The 21,411-nt window shown below is 36.4% G+C and overlaps 1 protein-coding gene across 1 annotated transcript; it reads right to left on the bottom strand.

Annotated features, from left to right (window-relative positions):
* Positions 1-21,175, bottom strand: LOC121325209 (polycystic kidney disease 2-like 1 protein). The gene is made up of 15 exons (XM_041267577.1): positions 20,764-21,175; positions 17,909-18,022; positions 14,388-14,515; positions 11,634-11,887; positions 9,845-10,069; positions 9,202-9,430; positions 8,257-8,427; positions 7,267-7,448; positions 7,035-7,155; positions 6,842-6,940; positions 6,411-6,532; positions 5,252-5,369; positions 4,185-4,297; positions 1,849-1,993; positions 1-848 (listed from the first exon to the last, which is right to left on the bottom strand). The coding sequence occupies exons 1-15, from the start codon at positions 21,068-21,070 to the stop codon at positions 825-827; spliced, it is 2,352 nt and encodes a 783-aa protein (XP_041123511.1). The 5' UTR covers positions 21,071-21,175; the 3' UTR covers positions 1-824.
* Between the last annotated feature and the right edge of the window lie 236 nt (positions 21,176-21,411).

Here is a 21,411-nt window from a genome sequence, read left to right as displayed (position 1 = left end):
GTTATTATGTCTCAATCATAAAATTGTAGGTGATGCAAACATTTTGGCTATAGCTGTACACTAAAATATAATTCACTGTACTCTGCCATAGTATAGCCTTCTGAGCATGGTGCTTTTTAGAAAGCAGTTCTTGGTGGCTAATGTCACTAAAACTAAAACCAACAAGGCAGAATGCAAAATCATACAACTGATATCCATACAAGAACAACATGTATTGACAGTTGTTTTAAACAGGACTATACTGTACTATATATGTTTTAAAGTACATTTTTGGAAATTGAATTTTTTCATATTATATTTGAAACAGGTTTTTTTTTTTTTGGTCAGTTTTTTTAATGATCATACTGTGCCTTGAACAACTCCAGGCTGTCACTGTGGCAAAAGGCAGACTAACCCAATATTAGGTGTGTGTGAGTGTAGTGGGTAGCCACAATGTTCTGATGTCCTAAACTACACTTTTACAACATTCATTACAGCATCATTTTCTTGAAGTTTTGAGACTGGGAAGATAACCAAGTGGGGTATAAACACATTTACAACATTAATGTAACACATGTGTACAGCCACAGTGGAGTTTTTGAAATGAATGTCATATCAGAATGGCAGAAATACCTTTTCAGTACCGTTTTTAAAGGAGGCCGATTAAAATATGTCTATTTTTCTTTCTATCTCTCCCTGGGAGTGTACATCAGGCCAGAAGGGGGTTGTGACTCTTTCTCTAGAAATGTTTGCTGATTGGTGTTGTGTTGTCCTGTGTTGGAAAGCCAGTTGTTCTTGGCTCTGAACATAGGACCCTCCAAATCATCCATCTCTGTCACCAAGTACTAGCCTTGAAAAGGCTTCCCATCCTGGAGAAAACATTGTTATATATTTAATCCCCTACACATAGTTATTTTTAATCAACATATTTTATAAAAGACCAACTGTTGTGCGTTCAGTATTGTGTATATATCTATATATGTAAATGTGGGAAACGTTATTGCAGTATGTATTTTGACCATAAAACAACTATAGGAAGTTTAGTTTTTTCTTTGCTGCTCAGGTTTCACAGGTTTTAAAACAAGTTAACATTTTTACTGATGAAGATGGAGCTGATTATTACAAGACAAAAAGCCTAAGGGTAAATGAAGAACCCCACCAGTAATTGTGTGTCTTTTTTGTTTTACATTATTGGTACTTAAAGAGCCAGTATCACCTCCACATAAGTTGTAACAATACCTGTGGTGTATTAGACCTTGCTGTGCTGTTGCCCATCTTCCTGGTCAGGCATTATGAATTGTGTCGGGCAACTAGTCAGTTGATGCACCTATTATTCTCTGCTATGTTTGTGAGCTGAGGTCACAACCAGCGTTCGGTTGTCATCTTGTGCTGAACCAGAAGACTAGTAACCAGAAGCCTAGTAAACTGTCATTCCGCCATTTTGTATAGGCTATTAATTAATTTGTTGTTATGGTAATGTTAATGTAACAGTAGAAAAAACATATCAGCCAACTTGGAAAACTTGACATATTTTTGTATAATGTGGCAGCAATAAATAAAACAGAACAGCATTTCACACAAAATACAGCATAAAAGCTTTTTCAGTTAAGGTAGAATTGTTTACAATTGAAAAATAAGGCATGTACAACACAATGAAATGTTAAGCTATGTATGATGCTTTAAAATGTTTAAGCTTTTTCATTATCTTTCACTGTTCACTGCTAAAGGTTGATCATCTACCTTCCCTTTGTCAGCCTATGACCTGCAGTATGACAGAGACCTGTAACCCAACTTACAAGACTGTCATACTATGGGTGGACGGGGGCTGTGTTAAGAACTGGATAAGTGTAAAACAAAAAAAAAACTCACCTCCTTGATATTCCACAGCCTGCCCATCTGGTCTTTGCATTTTATTTTACTTTCATCAAGTGTGTCCAGTTTCACTGCCACTGCGTCGATCTTAGACACAATGCTGCCAATAGACTGCTCCAGCTGAACAACTCGTCGCACCAGCCTTTTAAAAGAACAGAGACTCTGTTAAACAGGCTCAATCACAGATTTATCTTCCACAGTGAGTTTACTTTACTGTAGGATTTTAAACACCAGTGCATCTCTTAAGCCAGAATATAATCATTTCCGCATGAGCTGCCCTCACATTTGGACATGCTTCTTCAGTTTATAGAAAAGGACCTTGTTGGAAACATGACTAATTCGATTAGTAGTAAACCAAAATATAGCAAGGAGCAGAGGAGCAAGCCTATAGGCCTATTTCAAGGGATGAGATCCAGGGTTCCACCCTGCTTTCCCTGTCAATCTTCTCATATTTCCTATTTAAGTCTGAGTCTCACACAGCTCGCTGTTTAGCGTTTTCAGTTAGTTTTCTCCCCCTCCTCCCCTCCTCCTACCCACATTGCCATTGCAAAGTCCCAAAGTCTCCTCTGGGGGTAAGTGAGGCTCACTTCTCCGACCTCTATGGCTGCTGCCATCTGCGCCTCCGCTGAGGGGCGGTTCTCAACACGAGTCAGAAGGGACCCCCGGCCACACACTGTATCCTTTAGCAGCTCCTGCTCTTTGTCTTGCTCAAATTGAGACTGGGCTGTATTTCCAGCTCCCTATTCTATCATTCCTTTTCCAGGTTCTTCAACGGAAGAGCCTTTCCTCCTACATGACTGCCGCTCCGCAGAGCCTGTCATGGGCTCCACCAAGCCAATCTATCTTATGTGTTTTCTGGTTCCCGAGGCTGTTCAATAGCCTGCCTTCAAGGCTGCTCTCTCTCCTCTGGTCAAGAAGGGTTCTGCCGGTCTGGAACCTCTTTCCTTTCCTATCTTATCCCCTGAGGCCACTCCTCAAACTACCTCTCCAAGTAACGACCTTTTACTCCAGCCCTGGCTCTTGCCCCATGAATTGAGAATGAGTGGTGAATAAGAAGATCTTTATGTTAGCCTCCCCACCACCGCCACGCCCCACCGCCACCCCCCACCACCACAGCAGTCATACAAGCACAGGAAGTACAAGTTCGATTATAATTAGATTTCTTTAGTGAACATGTAATCAAACAGCCTCCATATACCCCCAGATTATGGTGCACTCAATAACTGGAGCTAAGTAAGGTTCCTAGAGCTTTTTATAAAATGGGTTGGATAAAGTAAATGCCGTATTTGGCTGAACAAAAGCACATGACCGGGCAGTAAGAATTGTCTTACTGCACAGCTAGGGGAGAATCATCTCTGAAGATCAAAGCATGTCTGGGTCAACAGCTTAAAAACAGAAATAAAATACTTCTTGACACCATACTGACAGTTAACAGAAATTAAGCAGAATCATACAAAATTGAAATGACAATCCATTTCCTCAGATTTAATTTCTTTACAATCTCAAAATCTCAATCTCGACAGTTCCTGTGAAGCCCCAGGCTGAAGTACCAAATTCAGCCGGACTGCAAGATCTGAAATTAGGGTAGAGGTCAGTTGCATTGTAGCTTAACAACAAAGGGATCACCTATAACAAAAAAAAACAAAAAAAAACAACAAAACAAAACAACCCTAGGTTCATATTTTCAAGAAAATGGTAAAAGGTAAATGCACGCTAATTGCAGACATCAGTGTGTATTATAATGCAGTGAGCAGTTTTGTTCAGTTAAACTGATATGAGTGACATTCTGCATGACTCTGGATAAGTTAAACTACTGTAGTGTTGAGAAGAGACGCATTTGGAGGAATATAAAAGGGGTAGAGTGTGATTATTGTACTATGAAAACAGTGATTTCAAATTTTAACTTTTCTTACCAAAGTGTATAAAACATGTAAATAAGCAGACAAAGTGTAGGAACTATTCTGCACTGGTGAAGGGTACATTCAATAAAACTTAAAGTTCAAAATCCTATTTTTCTGTTTTTGTTTTCATTTTAGAAAATAAACATACAGCCATCTTATGTGCAGTAACCCATTCCAGGGTGTGCAGTCAGACATATCTTACTGCACTTCTGGGTAGGTAAAGGCACGTGCAAGACATGTCTTACCACACACCCTGTCATGGGTTTCTGCTTACATATCACAGTTGGATAAGCAATTCCCTAGATATATGCAAATCTCTAAATTGTGACATAGGTCATAGGACACCCACCTCAGCTTTATCCCTGTAAAATGTAATGGTGACAGACAGACAGACAGACAGACAGACAGACAGAAGAATAAATAATTACATACATCTGAAACTCTGCCTGTGATACGTCATTGCTGTTACTGTTCTTCACTGGTTTGCCAAGTGTGTTATTGCTGTAGTCTTTCCCAAGGTTTTCTATCTCTGCATTCAGAGAAATCTGTAAAACACCAGGTTTGGTAAGAAATGACAGGAAAAGATTAAAAAGGTATACATTTTAATTTTGTATCAATCTACTACTATACAATTATATTAGGGTAAACTGCACATTCAATGTGGTAAAGAAAAAAAAAAGTATTATGAAATCACGTCTCTGCTTTTACAATAGCGGTATATGTCTGCCCTATTAAACACAGACATCATTACCAAAGCATACTGAAGTGAACAATAATGTTGGAAGCTTCCTGTGCTTTTTCCTTCATACGCATACAGTGTTGAGGTTTTCAGTACAAATCACATACAGCATTTGAAAGTTTCTAATTTAACATTTAGTTTGACATTATGAATGGTTCTCATATTTGAAGTATAATTTTAAAGTTGTTGTCTTCTGAATTGAGTGTTTCCTCTCAGCTTCTTGGTTCTCCATGCTCCTCCTTCCTAGCCATTGCTACTACTGACCTACTGTATCTGAAACTTACTTACTGTATTACAGTAGTTGAATTAGTACAATGTGCCATTTACAATAAAACTCAAGAAGCAGTTTCTTCCATGATTAGTTAACACGTGCTAGCCAAGTGAAATTATTCCTGAGGTAACAAAATGCTGCTGGTTGATTTTGTTATTAATGTTAGGTTTTGGATAGGAAAGTTTCACAGTTCCTTATATCAGTGTGGATTAGCAAGGACTTATGTTGTGAGCTCAGTTTCTAGGAATTAAAGTTAGGAACTTAGCTTACTGAGTTGTGTCACACATTGATACAACTATATCCAACTATGTATAGATATTGATTCTTTGGGTTAACTGAATATTTTGGGTATCTTTTCTATACTTAATTATCACATACAGTTTTTTCATGGACTACTTCCACCATGGACCCAAATCATTTCAGGAACGGTATTTCTTTCCAACTCCTCCCTAGCAATGTAAGATGTGAGTCCCTAATGCAGTATCTTACCTTCTTCTCCTCCAGGTCACTTATCATTCTGTTCTGCTCTTCTTTATCCAAGATAAGATTTCCATCATGGTCAAACTTAGTAAAGGCTTCAGAGATCTCATGATCACTGTGACCCATTCTGAAAAATTATGATTTTAGAGGTTACTGAGTGAAGCTTTGTACTGTGGTTTAAAATCTGAGGAGGAATACAGTTTTGTATAGATTGGGCTTCGCTCCATATGCATAACTGGAACACTGCTGTAATGTAAAGGATTCGTATACCTTCTTTAATGATAATGAAGAGTAATCATAATATTGTCCAGAATAGCTCAAAGCCAAGTAAAAGCAGATTTTGAAAAAAATATATAATACCTCAATATTGGAGCTTCAGAAACCATAACACTATGTAACACAATTTTTGTTCCTGGGTAGTAAGTGTTATTTCCTAATTGCTTATGCCTCAAAAGTATAGCAAATGGCTATTACTCCCCACACACTTTGCTTTTGTGACCAGGACAAAAATGACTACAAAACATTTAGAAGTGAGTAGTTTTTCGAGATTTACGATTATGCTGTATTTACAGTATAATCGTAAATCTCGAAAAACTGCCCACTTCTAAATCTTTTGTAGTCATTTTTGTATTATTTTAGTATAAATACATGTTAATTTGGATTCATATGTTGTTTTTTTCTGACTTTATGTGAACGAAAAGACACACATTTGCCCGTTTTCCCATTGGAAATAGTGATATTTTGAAATATCACTGTCCTGGTCACAAAAGCAAAGTTTGTGGGGAATAATAGGCATTTTCTACACTTCTGAGGCATAAGAAATTAGGAAATAACACTTACTACCCAGGAACAAAAAAAAAAAAAAAAAAAAAAAAAAAAATTGTTACACGGTGATAATCACTCAGATTTGAGTACATTTGAATCTACTTACTCTTTAACATCAGCAATGTTATCTCTCATTTTTTGCTTTGTTATTTTGTTTTCTAAATTGGGAATGTGCAGATTTATCAAATGTCACGCTCTAGGGTTAAAAATATTCCTTACCCAGTCACAGGTCAGTCCCCTGTCTATGGTCTACCAGTGTAAGCATGGGATCAAGGAAGTAAGACTTAAGCTTCTCATATCACTCATTAAATCTCATACCGCTCATTAAATCCAGCAGACTTACTGTCTCAGGGTGTTTTTAAAATCTTCATACTCCAGCTCCTTGGATCCAGATCCTAAAGCCTTCTGCACATCAGATATCTTCTCATTTTTCAGTTTCAGCTTCATCATGGTCTTCATATAGCCCTGGAAACAAAGGGTAAATATTATTTATAAAAGTGCATAATGACAGTAACTGCACTCTTAACCAATAAAATCCTGATTGTCATGCATTACCTTGTTAGTCGACCCTGTCTGTATGGTAGCACCATCTAATCATGGTTTTGTAGCTTAAATTAATGCTAAATGAGGGAGACCATCGGATTGTCTACCAGCTGAAAGGGACGGACATACTGCTTTTACGCGTGAGTTGATCTTCATGTGAAGTAATGCTAAAGCAGGAATTTATTGAAATGCTTTTCCAAAGACACTGTTTTTGGAGTTATATTGGGTTACCTGTTTTATGATATCAGAAAACTGGAATTCGTCTTTCTGGCCAGAAAGTTCTGCCTTGACTTCAGAGTATGTGTCGTTTATAATAGCCAGAAACATGTTCTGGAAAACAAAATAGGGACTGGGTTAATGAAAGTTCCAAACTGAAAGGTTTTAATAAACCACTTTATTATTATTATTTGAGAAGCCAACTTACAAGCAGCACAAAGAAGACAAAGAACACATAGGTGACAAAGTACAGCGGGCCCAGAATTCTGTTAGCCTTGTCAATAGCATCGTAATCAAAGTCACCAAGGATGATTCTGAACTGGGTAAAGCTAGAAAGTAAGAGAACATTGTTCACAAACAAATATTTACATGAATGCTTCCAGATGTTCTATGTTATATGGGAAACATTAACTCAGTAATAACCTTATGGCTTAACTTACATGCACTTGACGAAGGTACTGAAGGACTCCACCTCGGTTCCAAAGAGAAGGTAGCCTAACTGAGCGTAGGCAAAGAACACAATAAAGAACATGATGGCAAAGCCCAGGATATCCATTGCACAGCGGGCCAGGGTTGAAGACAGCTGTGCCATGGTCTTATTGAAACTGATGTATTTGAAGATCTGAAGAAACATAAAGACCAGCTTATGAAGTGAAGCATTCAAACACACTTGTGCGTTACAAAAACTTGGTACTCAGGTAGTGGTTATTATGAATTTCCATAGGCGCTAAACCCCCAACCTTAAAACTGGCGGTAGGACTATTACCCTAACAGGTGGAATCATGAACATAGTGAATGGTGACTACATACAGTCAGTGTATTTACATTCCTTTCCATTTACATTTTGAGTATTCTGGGTAGGAACTCATGTAACCACAGAACTGGGAATATGCTAGCAGTATTCTGAATAATGGTATTGTAACTAAATGAGGGTACATACATATGACTACAAAAATGTAGCCAACAGGGTACCATACAACAATTCATTTACTGGTCTTTTTTTTTTTGCACCAATCTTCCAAACTTATTATAACCCTTAGCTTCTTATAGTCGTTTTGTATAAACTCCTTTCTGGTAACATGCAAATACTACAGGGTGATAAGGACCCTATGCATGTGTGTTAAGTTGATGTCGTTATGGCATTTTGAGATTAAACTAAAATCTGAGGAACAATCTGTGTGATAGTGTACAGTGTTGTGAGCAAAGCACCTGTACACACAACGCTTTGATTAGTTCAGAAAGGCTAAAGATGACAACGCTGTTTTATAAAAGAAAAGAATCACAGAATTGGTTGGCATACTGGGATTTGTCATAGAAACCATTTTAGACATGTGAGTTGGTTACAACTATGGAAAACAACATCACCGATCTTATTATGTCCTCATCCAATACAAACAGATAACACACCCCTACAAGAGTAGAACCAATACCTTAATCCAGGCAAAGAAGAGGTTGAGAGCATTCAGGTTATTGTACTGCATTTGCCAAAATGACAGGAACTCAAAATCTGCATAAATATCAGGTTTCTTGAGTAATTTCCCCAAAAGCGCATTCACTTTCAGGGTGCGAAACACATTGAATATGATGGCTACGATAGACAGCTGTGAAAAGAAAAATAGCATTATTAATCAGCAATATTTATCATTCAGATTAAGTGAATAGACTTACATTAGTAAATATGTTGTTTACTGATCACAATAACTTTTATAATATAATAATAATAATTGTGGCAGGGCAGATCTCTGCCTGGAAGATATGTGTGTGTGGCTGTGTTTGTAGAGAGAGAGAGAGAGAGAGAGAGAGAGAGAGAGAGAGAGAGAGAGAGAGAGAGAGAGAGAGAGAGAGAGAGAGAGAGAGAGAGAGAGAGAGAGAGAGAGAGAGAGAGGAGGAGAGAAACAAAAGGTGGCGGGTAAACTTTTTTTTTTTTGTTGGTGTTGTAACGTTAATGTTTTACAACTGATAAACAGCTTAGCTGTCCAGTTTTATAGTTTAAGGATGGATATGCCTCATTAATAAAGCTTTTGTACCAACAAGTTTGTATGAGTGCCTTGGCTGTTGGTGATTTGCCTGATGGATTAATTTAAATCTACATGAAAACCATGGACTTACAGATATTTTATACTAAACCTATATTTCTTACTAAACTTTTGAAGAAACCCTTGACTCCAAAATGCACCTTTTTCATATTATTTAGATTTGATATATTATTAATAGTTTAAACCAAAGAGTGCTCCTTGTTCTTTTTCTTTTTGGAAAGATTAGTTAGTACTCCATGTGTGAAATAATGTAGTAAACAGAAACCACAGCATTGTTTGTACATGTAAAAGTCAACTTTCTGCTGAAAGACGCAGTATAAGAGACAGTGTAAGGCTTACCATGATCACTACGATATCCAGAACGTTCCAGATGCATGAGAAATAAGATAGTTTATGAATCTGGATTTCCAGTATCTCCTCCACCGTATAGTACAAGATGAAGACACAAAACACCATTTCACAGCCAATGACAAAGTAATCCCAGTTGCTGACATAACGAATGAGCTTGACTGTTCGAATCTGCCAAGATGGTATTGCTCCACCAGATGCAGGGAATTCTACTACAAGCCTGTAACAGAAAATAAAGTGGGTATTTTAATCCAAAATACATATTATTGTTTTTAGTATTATTATTTGGAAAACACCTTTATCCAAGGTTTTAAGTTATATCGTATACTGTACAAGGGTCAATAAGATGAGAATCTTTCTTATAAGTGAAAAAAAATATTTACTAATTTCACCTTTAATCGAACTACCGCAGGGTTTATTTCCAGAAATTAACTTGTGTTATTACCTTTCTATCATTCTGAGAGTACTTGCTTCAATTACTGCAAGCGCTTTGACCATGAGGTAAGCCAAATGTCTTTTATATTAGTAAGCACTAGCTCCATCTAGTGCACAGAAATGTATTGCTGGTAAAACTAAAGCATAGTGGCAGACCACAAGATGGTGCTAGGGGTAGAATGACTACTTATATTCTCACCTGATTACACAGAACAGGTTAATGTTGGCATTATAAGCAGTGAAGTCGATGAAGACTGCTCGGGTGCCGCGATCTAACCACAGATTGTCCTTTAAATTCTGCAGCAGATAGGCGCTGTCTTCCTTTGTCATGTTCAGATCTTGATAGTAGCCACTGCCACTGTAAGTTGTTAGTATCCCCCAGTGGGACGATCCATTTAATTTCTGTTCAGGAAAATAGTTCCAACTACAAAGAAAGAAAGAAAAAAAAGCCTTGTGGTAGTGCTGATATGGATAGTGTGTGTGTGTGTGTCTGTGAGTGTGTGTGATGCAATTACCTGTTTAAGATAGTGTTGGAGGTTAATTTGTAATTTGTTTGTACATTTCTTTTTTATGTTAGTGTTAGTGAAGCCCCAACTATGATCACTCAATTACCAAATGATTAAACATGTCTTGTAGTTGTGTCCCTGCAACTACTACCTCTTTTGGGTAATGTAAACCATCTGGATTGTTAACAGAGTCTGCTCTTTGAAGTGTACAATTTACATAATTGTAAGACACTGCAGCTTTAAATAGAGAATCTTGTTCAAGACACAAATGTTAAAATGAATGTTATTATTATTATTATTATTATTATTATTATTATTATTATTATTATTATTGTATTGTGGCTCCTGACTTGCTGTACAGTGCTTATGTCTAAAAAAGAAATTTGCTTCCTAGTACAGAATCAATTTATGTATTGTACGGTAACTGCAGATGCACAATTGGAAATGACTAGGTACCAGGAATGTCCTTGACAACCTTTAACTTGTAGCAGGGATAGGTAGTCTTGCCTCTCCCAGTACACTCCATTGCAACACTTTGTCCCGACCAAGTCTCTAATTGTTTATCTTCAGCAGTGTGAATTAAATATCTGAAATTGACTGGAGAAATACAACTCAAAGTTGCTGCAGTGTGTCCATTGTTTTGTCATTTCAAACATTTTCATAAAACAAACATTAAACTTTAAAGCTGCAGTGTGCAGTGCAAAAGTACATCATGAAAAACCACACTTGTAGGTGAAAAACACCAGAATAAAAGTCGCTACATTTAAAAAAGATCTAAACACGTGAAATTGTCGATCCACTAAGATAAATGGAAATTGGAGTGTCCAGTGTGAAAGCACAACACGAAATAATAAATTAACATAACATCCAAGTAGCTCTATAGCATTAAAATGTGGTAGAAGATGCCTGAGTTAATAAAAAAGATGCCTGAGTTACAAGCTGTTGCAGTATCTAAAATTAAAAAAAAATAAAAATTATAATCCAAAGTATTGATTGTAGCATAACAGGAAAGTGTGATCAATTAATGTCATCTGATCCAAAACAGCTAAACTCCATTTGAACCTTCATCATTGAAGATGCAAGCAAATGTCTGAATCATTAATGCATGGAGCAACTACTTCTTGGCAGTTTTCTCTAGTCACATGAGCCAAGATGTTGACTCTGCAGATTCTGGTTGATAAAAAAAAAAAAAAAAAAAAAAAAAAGCTCTCTTTGAACTTGATTCACAACTTCACACAATCAGCTAAAATGGCCTCAGCTGTTCGTTTAGTCCTACATGTAGTCCCTTAGGTTAAAGCTGCTACTGCACTTGTTTTAAAACCTTTTCCAAAGTCTTTCAAGCTCAACTTGGAGACTTCTCAGAAACAGTCGCTTTACAAATTAGAGCCTGAATTAGGCTGCAACGAAAACAATCCACCACTATGTACACCTTTCAAAAGAACATTCAGGGCTTCTTTTCTTTAGTCCACAAAAAGCACTTACGCAGTTCCATTGATAAGGCCAAATGGGTTTATGTCCTCCTCATCTTCGTAATACACATCATAGCAGCCATCGATTTTATTCCTGAAGTCCTTGTGAACTTTACAGGAATTGTTCAGCACTTTCAACTGACGAATTCGGGGGACCCCCAGCAGTATATTTTCGTAGTATATAAAAGACTGAGGTCCGAGATCCAGGGGCTGGTCGTTGTACCATTTACTCCAGTAGAGACCATCCAGCAACGGGCCCTGAGCAAACTATATAAAACAGAATATATATAACTATATAAAACAGAAATGAATATCCAGGCCTTTGTAAACAACCTTAATGAGGCCTTTATTCAAATGAACTTCCACTCACTGTCCCAGCGAGGTGTACTTTATTTATTAACACTTAAATGCAAGAGCAATCTGTAGTATATGTAGTAAAAAAAGCATTACTATTTATGTCTTTTTTTTCCAGATTTAACTTAAATCTTGTATTTTTTCCCCAGATTTATAAATGTTGTGAAAATATATATTTTTTTAAATGTGTACATTCAGATATAATTTATAAATCTAGTTACAAGATTTAACATTTAGCTAAATATTTAACTGCCCAGCTAAATCTGGAGTTTGTATGCAAATGAGCTCCGCCCCCTTTGTGCTTCCACACAATTTGTCTCTAACGCTAATCAGGGAATATGCAAATTTCAGCATTACAAGAGTCAATCAAATTGAGTGAAAGCACAAAGTTGTGCCCATAGTAGTAAAGGGTTATAATGTTAATTGATTAATAAAGTCATTTTATTTTAGATTTTTTACAGATTCACCTTTGGCAGTGGATGGCTCTAAACACAAAGCTTATTGGCAAAAGGACATCAGTGCTACAAGCCTGCTAATTAAATATACACAATGTACAGTATATATGCTTCAGAATACCACATGTGTAGTAGAGATATGATTAAATAGTCTTCATAGAAAATATGTTTGTAATGTTTTCTGTATAGACAGCCTGGCTTTACATTGGTTCTGTAAGAAAAATACATCACTGAGATTTGAAGATGCCTTCCATAAATAACAAGTGGCCTTTTTCTCTCAACAGTTTGCTTGCTGGGATTCAAGTGAATGATTAATTAACAATTGAATCTCGGCATTGCTGTAGATGCACATTTCACTCACTTGGAGTTGAGTGTCCAGTAAGTGGAGAACGGGTGTGGAGATTTTAAACCAGCGTGATACTTGTTATGGTTTATATGTCTGTTCATTTGGCCATTGTCCTGTTTATTTTCAGTATTTGTGTTTTGTTAAATCGTTTTATTTAGTTAATAAGCCACAGTGCTTTTCATTACCCCAGTCTGTTGTGGAATCCATTCATTTCCTGGTCTGACATCACACCCACAGCCATCCTTGTGACAACCCCACAACCCCAAACTAAACAATCACAGGTTCCAAGTGCTGCCCAGCAATATAAAGCAACCGTGGCGGAATTGCATTAAACAACAGACAACAAAACAATAGAAATATATTAAAAAAGAGCAGATTTGATAAACAAAAACACAGTTTGTATTAACAGTAAGATTAAGGACAATGCCATTTATGCAACATTACACACAGACTTTGCTGTACTTTAATGCAGGCTTACCAATTAAATACCATTGTTAATATAGTTGTTAATGGATGATTTGACTTTTTTGTATCATTAAATGCAAAATAAGTCAACTGATTCCCTTGGCACACATGGTGAGATATCTTTGTAAAGTGTTTTGCCAAAGTGAAAAGCCAATTCCATAAGACGGATGGTGAAAGCATGGTAAACACATGTTTGCATGGTAACGTATGATAAAGCAGTAAAAAAGAAAATATAAAAATTACTTATATATATATATATATATATATATATATATATAGCACAAAAATAATTTAAAAATTGCAAGAAGAATATAACACTGTACCAGCATTAGTAAATATGTACCAATCATTCAAAAAGTCTTATGATTATTGTCTTGGTTGGGACAATAAAATAGCTCAGTCTGAATTCTGCAAACCTTAAAAACGTCCACTAGATGGTACTGCAATTAAGATAATGAAGAGAGGTTAAAGCAAATCAAATATTATTTTCTTTTCCGTTTACTATACTTGCTGTGTCAGCTGTGCGCATGTCTATTCAGTTAAAGCATTGGATAGCATCTTTATCTATAATGATTCATGCAGCTAAAACTCATGAGTCAATTAAATAATGTGTTTTTTAAGTCTGTCTTGTCAGATTCAGTAAAATTCAATATCCCTGAAACTGTTTTAGATTATTATGTTCCTTAACAGCAGTCTAGAATATTTCAATGCAAACAAGATCTTCCTATGACCTAGTATTTACTTACTTTTTAAGGTTTTCCAAAGGTAACCTTTGCATACGGCCAGCATTGTTAGTTTAACCTCTGCTAGTTATTCGGTTTCCATGAAGTTATGATCTATATTCCTATGCAATACTGTATGCTGATTTATATTTAGCTGTTTCAAAGCCACCACCGTAGTTAAAAATGGCAAAGAAAGTGCCTCAACAGTGCCTGACAATCCTTACATGCCACATAAACATGTTTTTCATATCATCTTGTTAGAAAATGGCATCCAAAGAGGGAATGAGTGTGTTCAAAAGTTGTATTTTCAAAGAATATTTCAAGCTGCAGCCTGACCGAACCATAAAATAAATACAAAAAACCTCTATGCCTGCTCGTTAAAATACGATTAAAAAAAAAAAAAAAAAAAAAACTTTGACACTTACCTCCCAAAACTGTTCCATATTGGTGATACTCTGAAAGTCAACTCCACTATAAGTGGGTGTTGCAAGGAAGAGGTCAGACATCGCCTTGGTGTAGTAATATGTGTTTGAACTCGTCATTCCATATGTCACTGAAAGTTCAGAAATATGCAACTTGTAAACTTTATTACACAATTGGAAGACACAAAGTCAAGGCTATAGCAATCTCTTAAAAGCTTAATATATATACACTCATACACAGTACCAGTCAAAAGTTTGAGTATATTTGCTGGAAATTCAGTTAACAAGTTTCAGCAGGAAATCACCCGACATGTCTTCCCAGCTCTTCTGCAGCAATTCCCAGAGATGTAGGGTACTTGTGGGTAGCTTTGCTTTGACTCTTCTGTCCAGTTTGTCCAATACAAGTCCTATGGTCTGCATTAAGGTCTGGAGACTGGGCAGGCCAGGTCATTAGATTGAGTTGTCCTTCACTTTTCTTCTTCGCCAGATAGTTCTTGCACAACTTTGAGGTGTGTTTCGGGTCATCTTGCTGAAGAATGAAGGACTGACCAACTAGCCATAATCCTGAAGGAATGTCATACCTTTGAAGTATGCTGTGATGGCATTACTGATTGAGCATGCCATGGACTTGGTAAACATCACCAACTCTGTCACCAGCAAAGCAACCCCAGACCATGACACTGCCTCCCCCATGCTTGACAGTGGGAACCACACATGCAGAACTCATGGGCTCACCCTCTCTGCATCTTACAAATACTCAGCAGTTAGACCCAAATATTTCAAATTTTGACTCATCGGTCCTTAAGACCAACTTCCACTCCTCAAACGTCCAGTTTCTGTGTTTTTTGGCCCAGGCAAGTCTCTTCCTCTTATTCTGCACTCTTAACAATGGTTTCTTTGCAGCAATTCTTCCAGTTAGGCCAGCTTCACACAATTTCCTTTGAACAGTTGATGTTGAAACATCTGTACTTCTAGTAGCATTTAGCTGAGCTTGTATCTCAGGGGCAGTTAATCGCTGGTTTCGCAGACTTGTGACTCAAGTGAACTTGTCCTCCGATTCTGAGATCACCCTTGGCCTGCCTGACCTTGTTCGGTCCTCATGAGTGCCATTTTCTTCAAATTGTTTGATGGTCTTGGCCAAACCAGTTACAGACACTTGCAAAGTTATTGCAATTTGTATTAAAGATTGACCTTCATTTCTTGAAGTAATTACAGACTATCTTTTTTCTTTGCTTAACTGAGAGTATTTTGCAATTTTTTGCTCCCTTACATTCAGGTATGACAAACCTATGCCTATGCTACCTATATTTATAATAATCATGGACCCTCACCTGTTAACAATAATTGGTGACAAAAGGTTAATTAGGTAACATGCTAGTTAACTTGGAGAACATCTAACAGAGACACTTTTATACTTAGGCCAGTGTTATAACACCGTGTTGTACACATTTCAGACTTTTACCTGACTTGGGCTTCAGACTGAAATCCCCTTGCTTTGGGTGACCATTACATTGAAACTGACAAGATTAACATTTTCATAAAAAAAAAAAAAAAAAAAAAACAGGTGTACTCAAACTTTTGACTGGTAATCATATATATATATATATATATATATATATATATATATATATATATATATATATATATATATATATATATATATATACTTGGTCTCATGCATTACTGTATATCTGATGACTCATTTATCATTCATGTGACAATAAACAACATTAAAACTTGAATAAAGTGATGTGCATTTAAACTTACTAACATAGATGGGGCTCGGCTAACAGACAAACTGGACACTGGACATTTTTGACAGTAGAAATGTTTGGGAGGACAGACTGTCCATGTCTCAAGACTAGTTTGTTGTTGACTTACAGTGCACAATAAACCAGTTTAATTTGTTTAACCTCAGAATTTATAATATACATTTTGGACGGATTCATTTTCTCATGTGAAGAAATAAAGAAAAACAGCAACACGTTTAGTCAAGTATTTATTTTTTTTTTTTTCCTGTTTGGTGCTGATACATTTTCTTAACTGCACAATGGGGCATTTTATCAGGTCTGTTAGATTCTATAATTCCTAAAGTCAAGCTGAGAACTGTCAGTCGCAACAAGTGGCAATACTCTGCAGGTGTTACTTAGTGATAGAAGCACATTGCAAAACAAATCATAAATTATTCCTGCCTGTTGGCTAAACACAAAGAAGAAACCTGTGTACTAATTGTTCAGATTAACAATCTAAATGGCCCTGAATCCCTGTAAAGAGAACAAGAGAACAGCAATGTAAGGTTGCTTATCAGGCTCAAGCACACGATGACTTCACTGCCATTGATTGCATGAGCAACGCACCACTATTGAAGCTCAGGATGCTTGTCAGAACATACCTATTTGAATTCTAGGTAGTTGAAACATTCATTTGATACTGGGACAGGTTGTAAAAGCAGCTCTAATTTCAATAAATAGTAAGGACAAAAAGATAACAAGCTGCCTGCTTAATCTCTTGCACAAAAGCAGCGACGGGCAAAGAAAGCTGCTGTTTGGTTTGATCAAAGGCTGAACAAATATGTGACGATACCATCCAGCCCTGTATGCTATTTATGTCATACAGTCCATGGTCATTTGTTCTTATAGTTTGGACTTTATCACACGAGTGTTTTGAAATAGATACATTTCAAATTATGAATACTCACTTTTGACCCTATTTTTCACCATGCACTTGAATTAACATGATTGTTAATCATTGACTCCTGAGATGAGTCCCCTTAAAGTTGATACAATGCATAACTGGAATGACATCAACACTCTCAAAATCTCAACAATAGCAGGACACACAGTACCTTGGTTATTGAATCTTTTAGAAGAACAGTAGTTTAGCTGCACAGTACAGTATATTCCATAGACAGCCAATGGCTATATTTTGGGGGGTTTGTTAACATTGGACTTCAGGATGCATGAAATTATAACCCTGTTTAATGACCACATTCAATTACATTTTCTAGAGTTACAGAATGCCTTTTAAATGAAGGGCTTTTAAAATGCTAATATAAAATTTTACTCTTTTTTTTTTTTTTTTTTTTTTTTTTTTTTTTAGGTGTGTCTTTGTTTGACTGGAAGTTTGAAGGTTTGATTGAATTGCGCCATAAAACAGAAATAAAGCAGTCCTGATTGAATCATTATTGGTCATAGCACACAGCCCACTGGTGTTTTTTTACTGGATAACTTTGAAACAATACAGTAGTTGCTGTAGTGAATTCGTAGCAATTTATAGGTATTACAATATTATGCAATTATAAAGTAACTTTCCATAATTATAATGTAGCATTGCATAAGTTATCTATAATCACATTTAGAAATCAATCACTGTTAATTTGTCAAAATTCCAGTACCTATTGTGTACAGAATTATAATATGTTATTTGTGTGTAGGGTGTCTCTTATTACGTGCTATTCATCCAATAATTGTATCCGATGTTGGACTTTAATGAATGCAAGATTCCAAAAATTTAAAGGCGCTCACGCAGACACATGTCCGTCAGGAATAGAATGTACACCACCAGCTCCCTCAGCGTTGTCTTCACGTACTTCTCTCGATTTCCAGTGGTGTCTTCGGTCAACGTGGTCCCCCACAGTCCTGGCAACAAATGCACACATTTTGTTCTCAGCATTCTGGACCAAAAATCTAAAATACACTTCCATACTGGTCAAAAGTTACAACAAGGTATATGATTGGATTCAAGCTCTTTATACCATCTTAAAAGCATTGTTTTATTGCTATACCATGCCTAATTTACTGCGAGCAGTGAATATGATACAAAGGTTTTGTTTTCTTAAAAATTAAAATTAGGATTCCTGGTTGTTAGTTTTAATCAATCAAATGCCATCAAAAGGATGTATATCAACCCCCCCCCCCCCCCCCCCCATCAGATACGTAAGAAAACGTTTAAGAAAAAAAAAAAAAAAATCAAACAGGAAATGTAACTTGTTCCAGTTTTATTTTTAAGAATTAATTTTTTTTAAATAGGGTCAGTTCTCAAGGAGGACTGTCACTACAGTATTTGTAAAAAAAAATCAAAAAACCAAAGAACAAATATAAAAACTGTGCACACCTGTTCTATAACCACACACCAGTAGATGACATAGTAATACTAGAACTGAATGAGTTAATAGAGATGTTGAACTGCTGGTTGTACTCAATGGAAGGCAAACCATTTGTTTGTTTGCAGAATCTAAAACAAGTGTATTAGATGAAACCTAGCTGAACTATTAGAAAACAATACAGTGGCTTAACCAGCGTCATAATGGATTTTGAACAAATAGCAAGGATCCACATAAGTTAGCGCACTGCTATTGAAATGGGACTGCAACGGGTTGGCTATAGATTCAAATCATTGTGATGCCACTGGTTAAATAATTCAAATGTCCCCATGTATGTGGTAATGTTATATAAATTGTCTATGAAAGTACAGAATATAGTATTGACATTGTGGCAGCACACAGAATATTATTTATGTAATTAGGCAGAGAAGACAAGTGTCACTCATTTGGAGTGAGAGTCACTCATTTTAGATACTTTTGTGGCATCAGTTGTAGCAGTCTCACTCCTAAAATGAAGGATAATTAAAAAATTCCCACTCCTAGTTTTTATTTAAATGTACTCCTTTCATTTGGATGTTTTCTGAATTAGGTACCCTGCAACTTTACATACAAAGCCTACTACTTATGCTTATTGCACAGAGGAAGAATATTACCGCTGCTCAAGTGTCTCACTGGTTAGGATCCTCCCTGAATCCAGCAGGGACAGACACAATACAGTTTGCAGTACAGTCTTCTGAAATTATGGGTATCAAAATGTCTTTCAAAAAAGGGAAACACTCAATCATTATGTTATCCAGTGCTTCAAGTTATCAAGGTTTGATTTTTTTAATTTATTTATTAGAAAAATAGGTACTATTGACCACAAAGTGATCTTTCATTGCATTATGCCAAACAGTAATGTAAGCACTGAGAGGACTGTCTGTCTGTGGGCAGATGCTTCTCGTCACATAAAACTGGACGCTTCTTATACAGTCCAAGGCTTAAGGCAGTTTTAGAATCTTGAATGTAATAGTTTACTAAGTGAACTGAAAAACATGGAAAAATTTTTAAAACATTGAAAGATTTATTTCTTCAGTTAAATGTGTGTTTTTATTTAGGCAAACGCACTTATTTAATTTTCTTTCTGTTGTTGCTGTATGTCCTCTATATTCTTCTTTTTAGTTCTGAGCGAGATCGAACAGTGTTGTGTAAAATCTTCATCAGCGAATCATGAGAGATTTGTTCACCCAAGACATTTTATAATCCTCTTTATCTATCAATGTAGTTATATTCTCTAATGAGAGTCACCACACTGTCTGGTGTGTATTCTAAATGAAAAAGGATAAACAAATCAACCCAACTGCAACTGCAATTTCTCTAGCACCTTTCCTGGTCACAGCTAGACCAATTTAAAAGAACAAAGCTGAAATTTTCAGCGCTAACACATTAATTCATTTTCCAAGAGCCAGAGTGATTCAAGAATAAGTCAAGTGCACTATTTTTGGGGGAACGAACAAGAAGGTGTTGCTCAATACTTGTAATAAAACAACCATTCATCAAGCATGATATAGGCTATTTTCTGGATAATATTTTTGAATCTCAATGGCATCCTAGTAGGCATATTATTTGCATCACACACAATATAAAATCATAATTGGGCAGAAAAATCTGTGTCAATGTAAAAAATGAACTGAAATAGATCTCTTAAAATTGTATTATACAATATTCAGCAAAATAGGCAGGGGCAAATATTCTTAAAGGAATAAAATAATTGAAAGTGTGTATAACAAGCAAGTGTACTTGCTCCTAGCTCCATCAAGTTGTTTCTTCATTGTACGATAACAATGTTTTATGAAATTGCATTTTACCTGGCACTCAGTGCTTAAGAGACCCTGTGATCTGATTTGATGATCTATATTTTTGCCCTTTATATTAGATATGCCCTCTGGATTCATTATACCCTATTTGATTCTAGTTCTGTAAAATAAACATGTGTTCTTCTGATTTCAGAAAATATGAGTAAACCCTTTGAAATGAATCCCTTAATAGCAAACATGTTAAAGCAAATGAAATTCATGTTTTTGTTCAAATGTACAATGAATTGTCTTATGAGACTACTTATTACTTTAAAAAAAAAAGTAGTATATATTTGTATATATCACAGTACTGTTTATCAAGAAAAAATGATTTGTGTATAAAAATACAACTTTATATTCCATGTGGTACATTTGGACAGTAATTCCACACTTGACCACCCTTTTGCCACCAACCAATACTACTACATGCCTTAAGCCTTACCACAGATTCCTCTACCGATGAAGTAGCAACATCCTTGTGGCTTCTCCTCCTTCTTATTCTTCTCTCCGGCACTTTCCATGACTTTCATATCAGTTGGGTAAGGCGGGAGAACCTCCAGTTTCCCCAGGTTCCCGTAAGGGTTTGCCATGAGAGATTGAGGGTTGTAGATGGCTCTAACTGTCCGGGGAGATGAAGGAGGGGATCCATTGTAAGCAGGGTTCACCCAGGCTTGCTTGTCCCTCCTGTCCAGCTCATAGCTCTCCTGGACACCGAAGTGGCTAGCTGCCCTGTTGATCAACGTACTCATGTTTAAATTAGAAACTCACTACAACCAAACCTCGATGCAATATCTGTAAAAGGTCTGCACCAGTGCAAGTTTTCTTGCTCAGCATTCAGCTAGATGTTTTATAGAGGTCTAGCTCTGTGACATCAGATGGAGGAGGGGAGGTGATGCTGCCCATTGTGAGAAGCTTGTTTGAGGAAGCTTCATTCAGGAACTGTTTGGGTTGTTGTGAAGTGGCTGGAATTGATTCATTCTATTTTTAGGAAGTGGGTCCTTCACTGCTATAAAGCACAACTAGACTCTGGTTTGTTGTCCAACAATTACTGACACGTTCTCCTGCTTAATCAGGTTCTAAAATGGTTTAA

This window comes from Polyodon spathula, chromosome 13 (assembly GCF_017654505.1).
Source record: "Polyodon spathula isolate WHYD16114869_AA chromosome 13, ASM1765450v1, whole genome shotgun sequence".
Taxonomy (NCBI): domain Eukaryota; kingdom Metazoa; phylum Chordata; class Actinopteri; order Acipenseriformes; family Polyodontidae; genus Polyodon; species Polyodon spathula.
This window is presented reverse-complemented; position numbering and strand designations above follow the sequence as displayed.

Excerpts from the sequence above, each read along its gene's own strand:
- LOC121325209 (XM_041267577.1), bottom strand. The coding sequence starts at position 21,070 with ATGAGTACGTTGATCAACAGGGCAGCTAGCCACTTCGGTGTCCAGGAG. Across the intron at positions 7,449-8,256 it reads TCTTCTTTGCCTGGATTAAG|ATCTTCAAATACATCAGTTT; the intron begins GTATTGGTTCTA and ends ATGTTTCTTCAG. Across the intron at positions 1,994-4,184 it reads TCACAGGCAGAGTTTCAGAT|GCTGGTGCGACGAGTTGTTC; the intron begins GTATGTAATTAT and ends TTCTTTTAAAAG.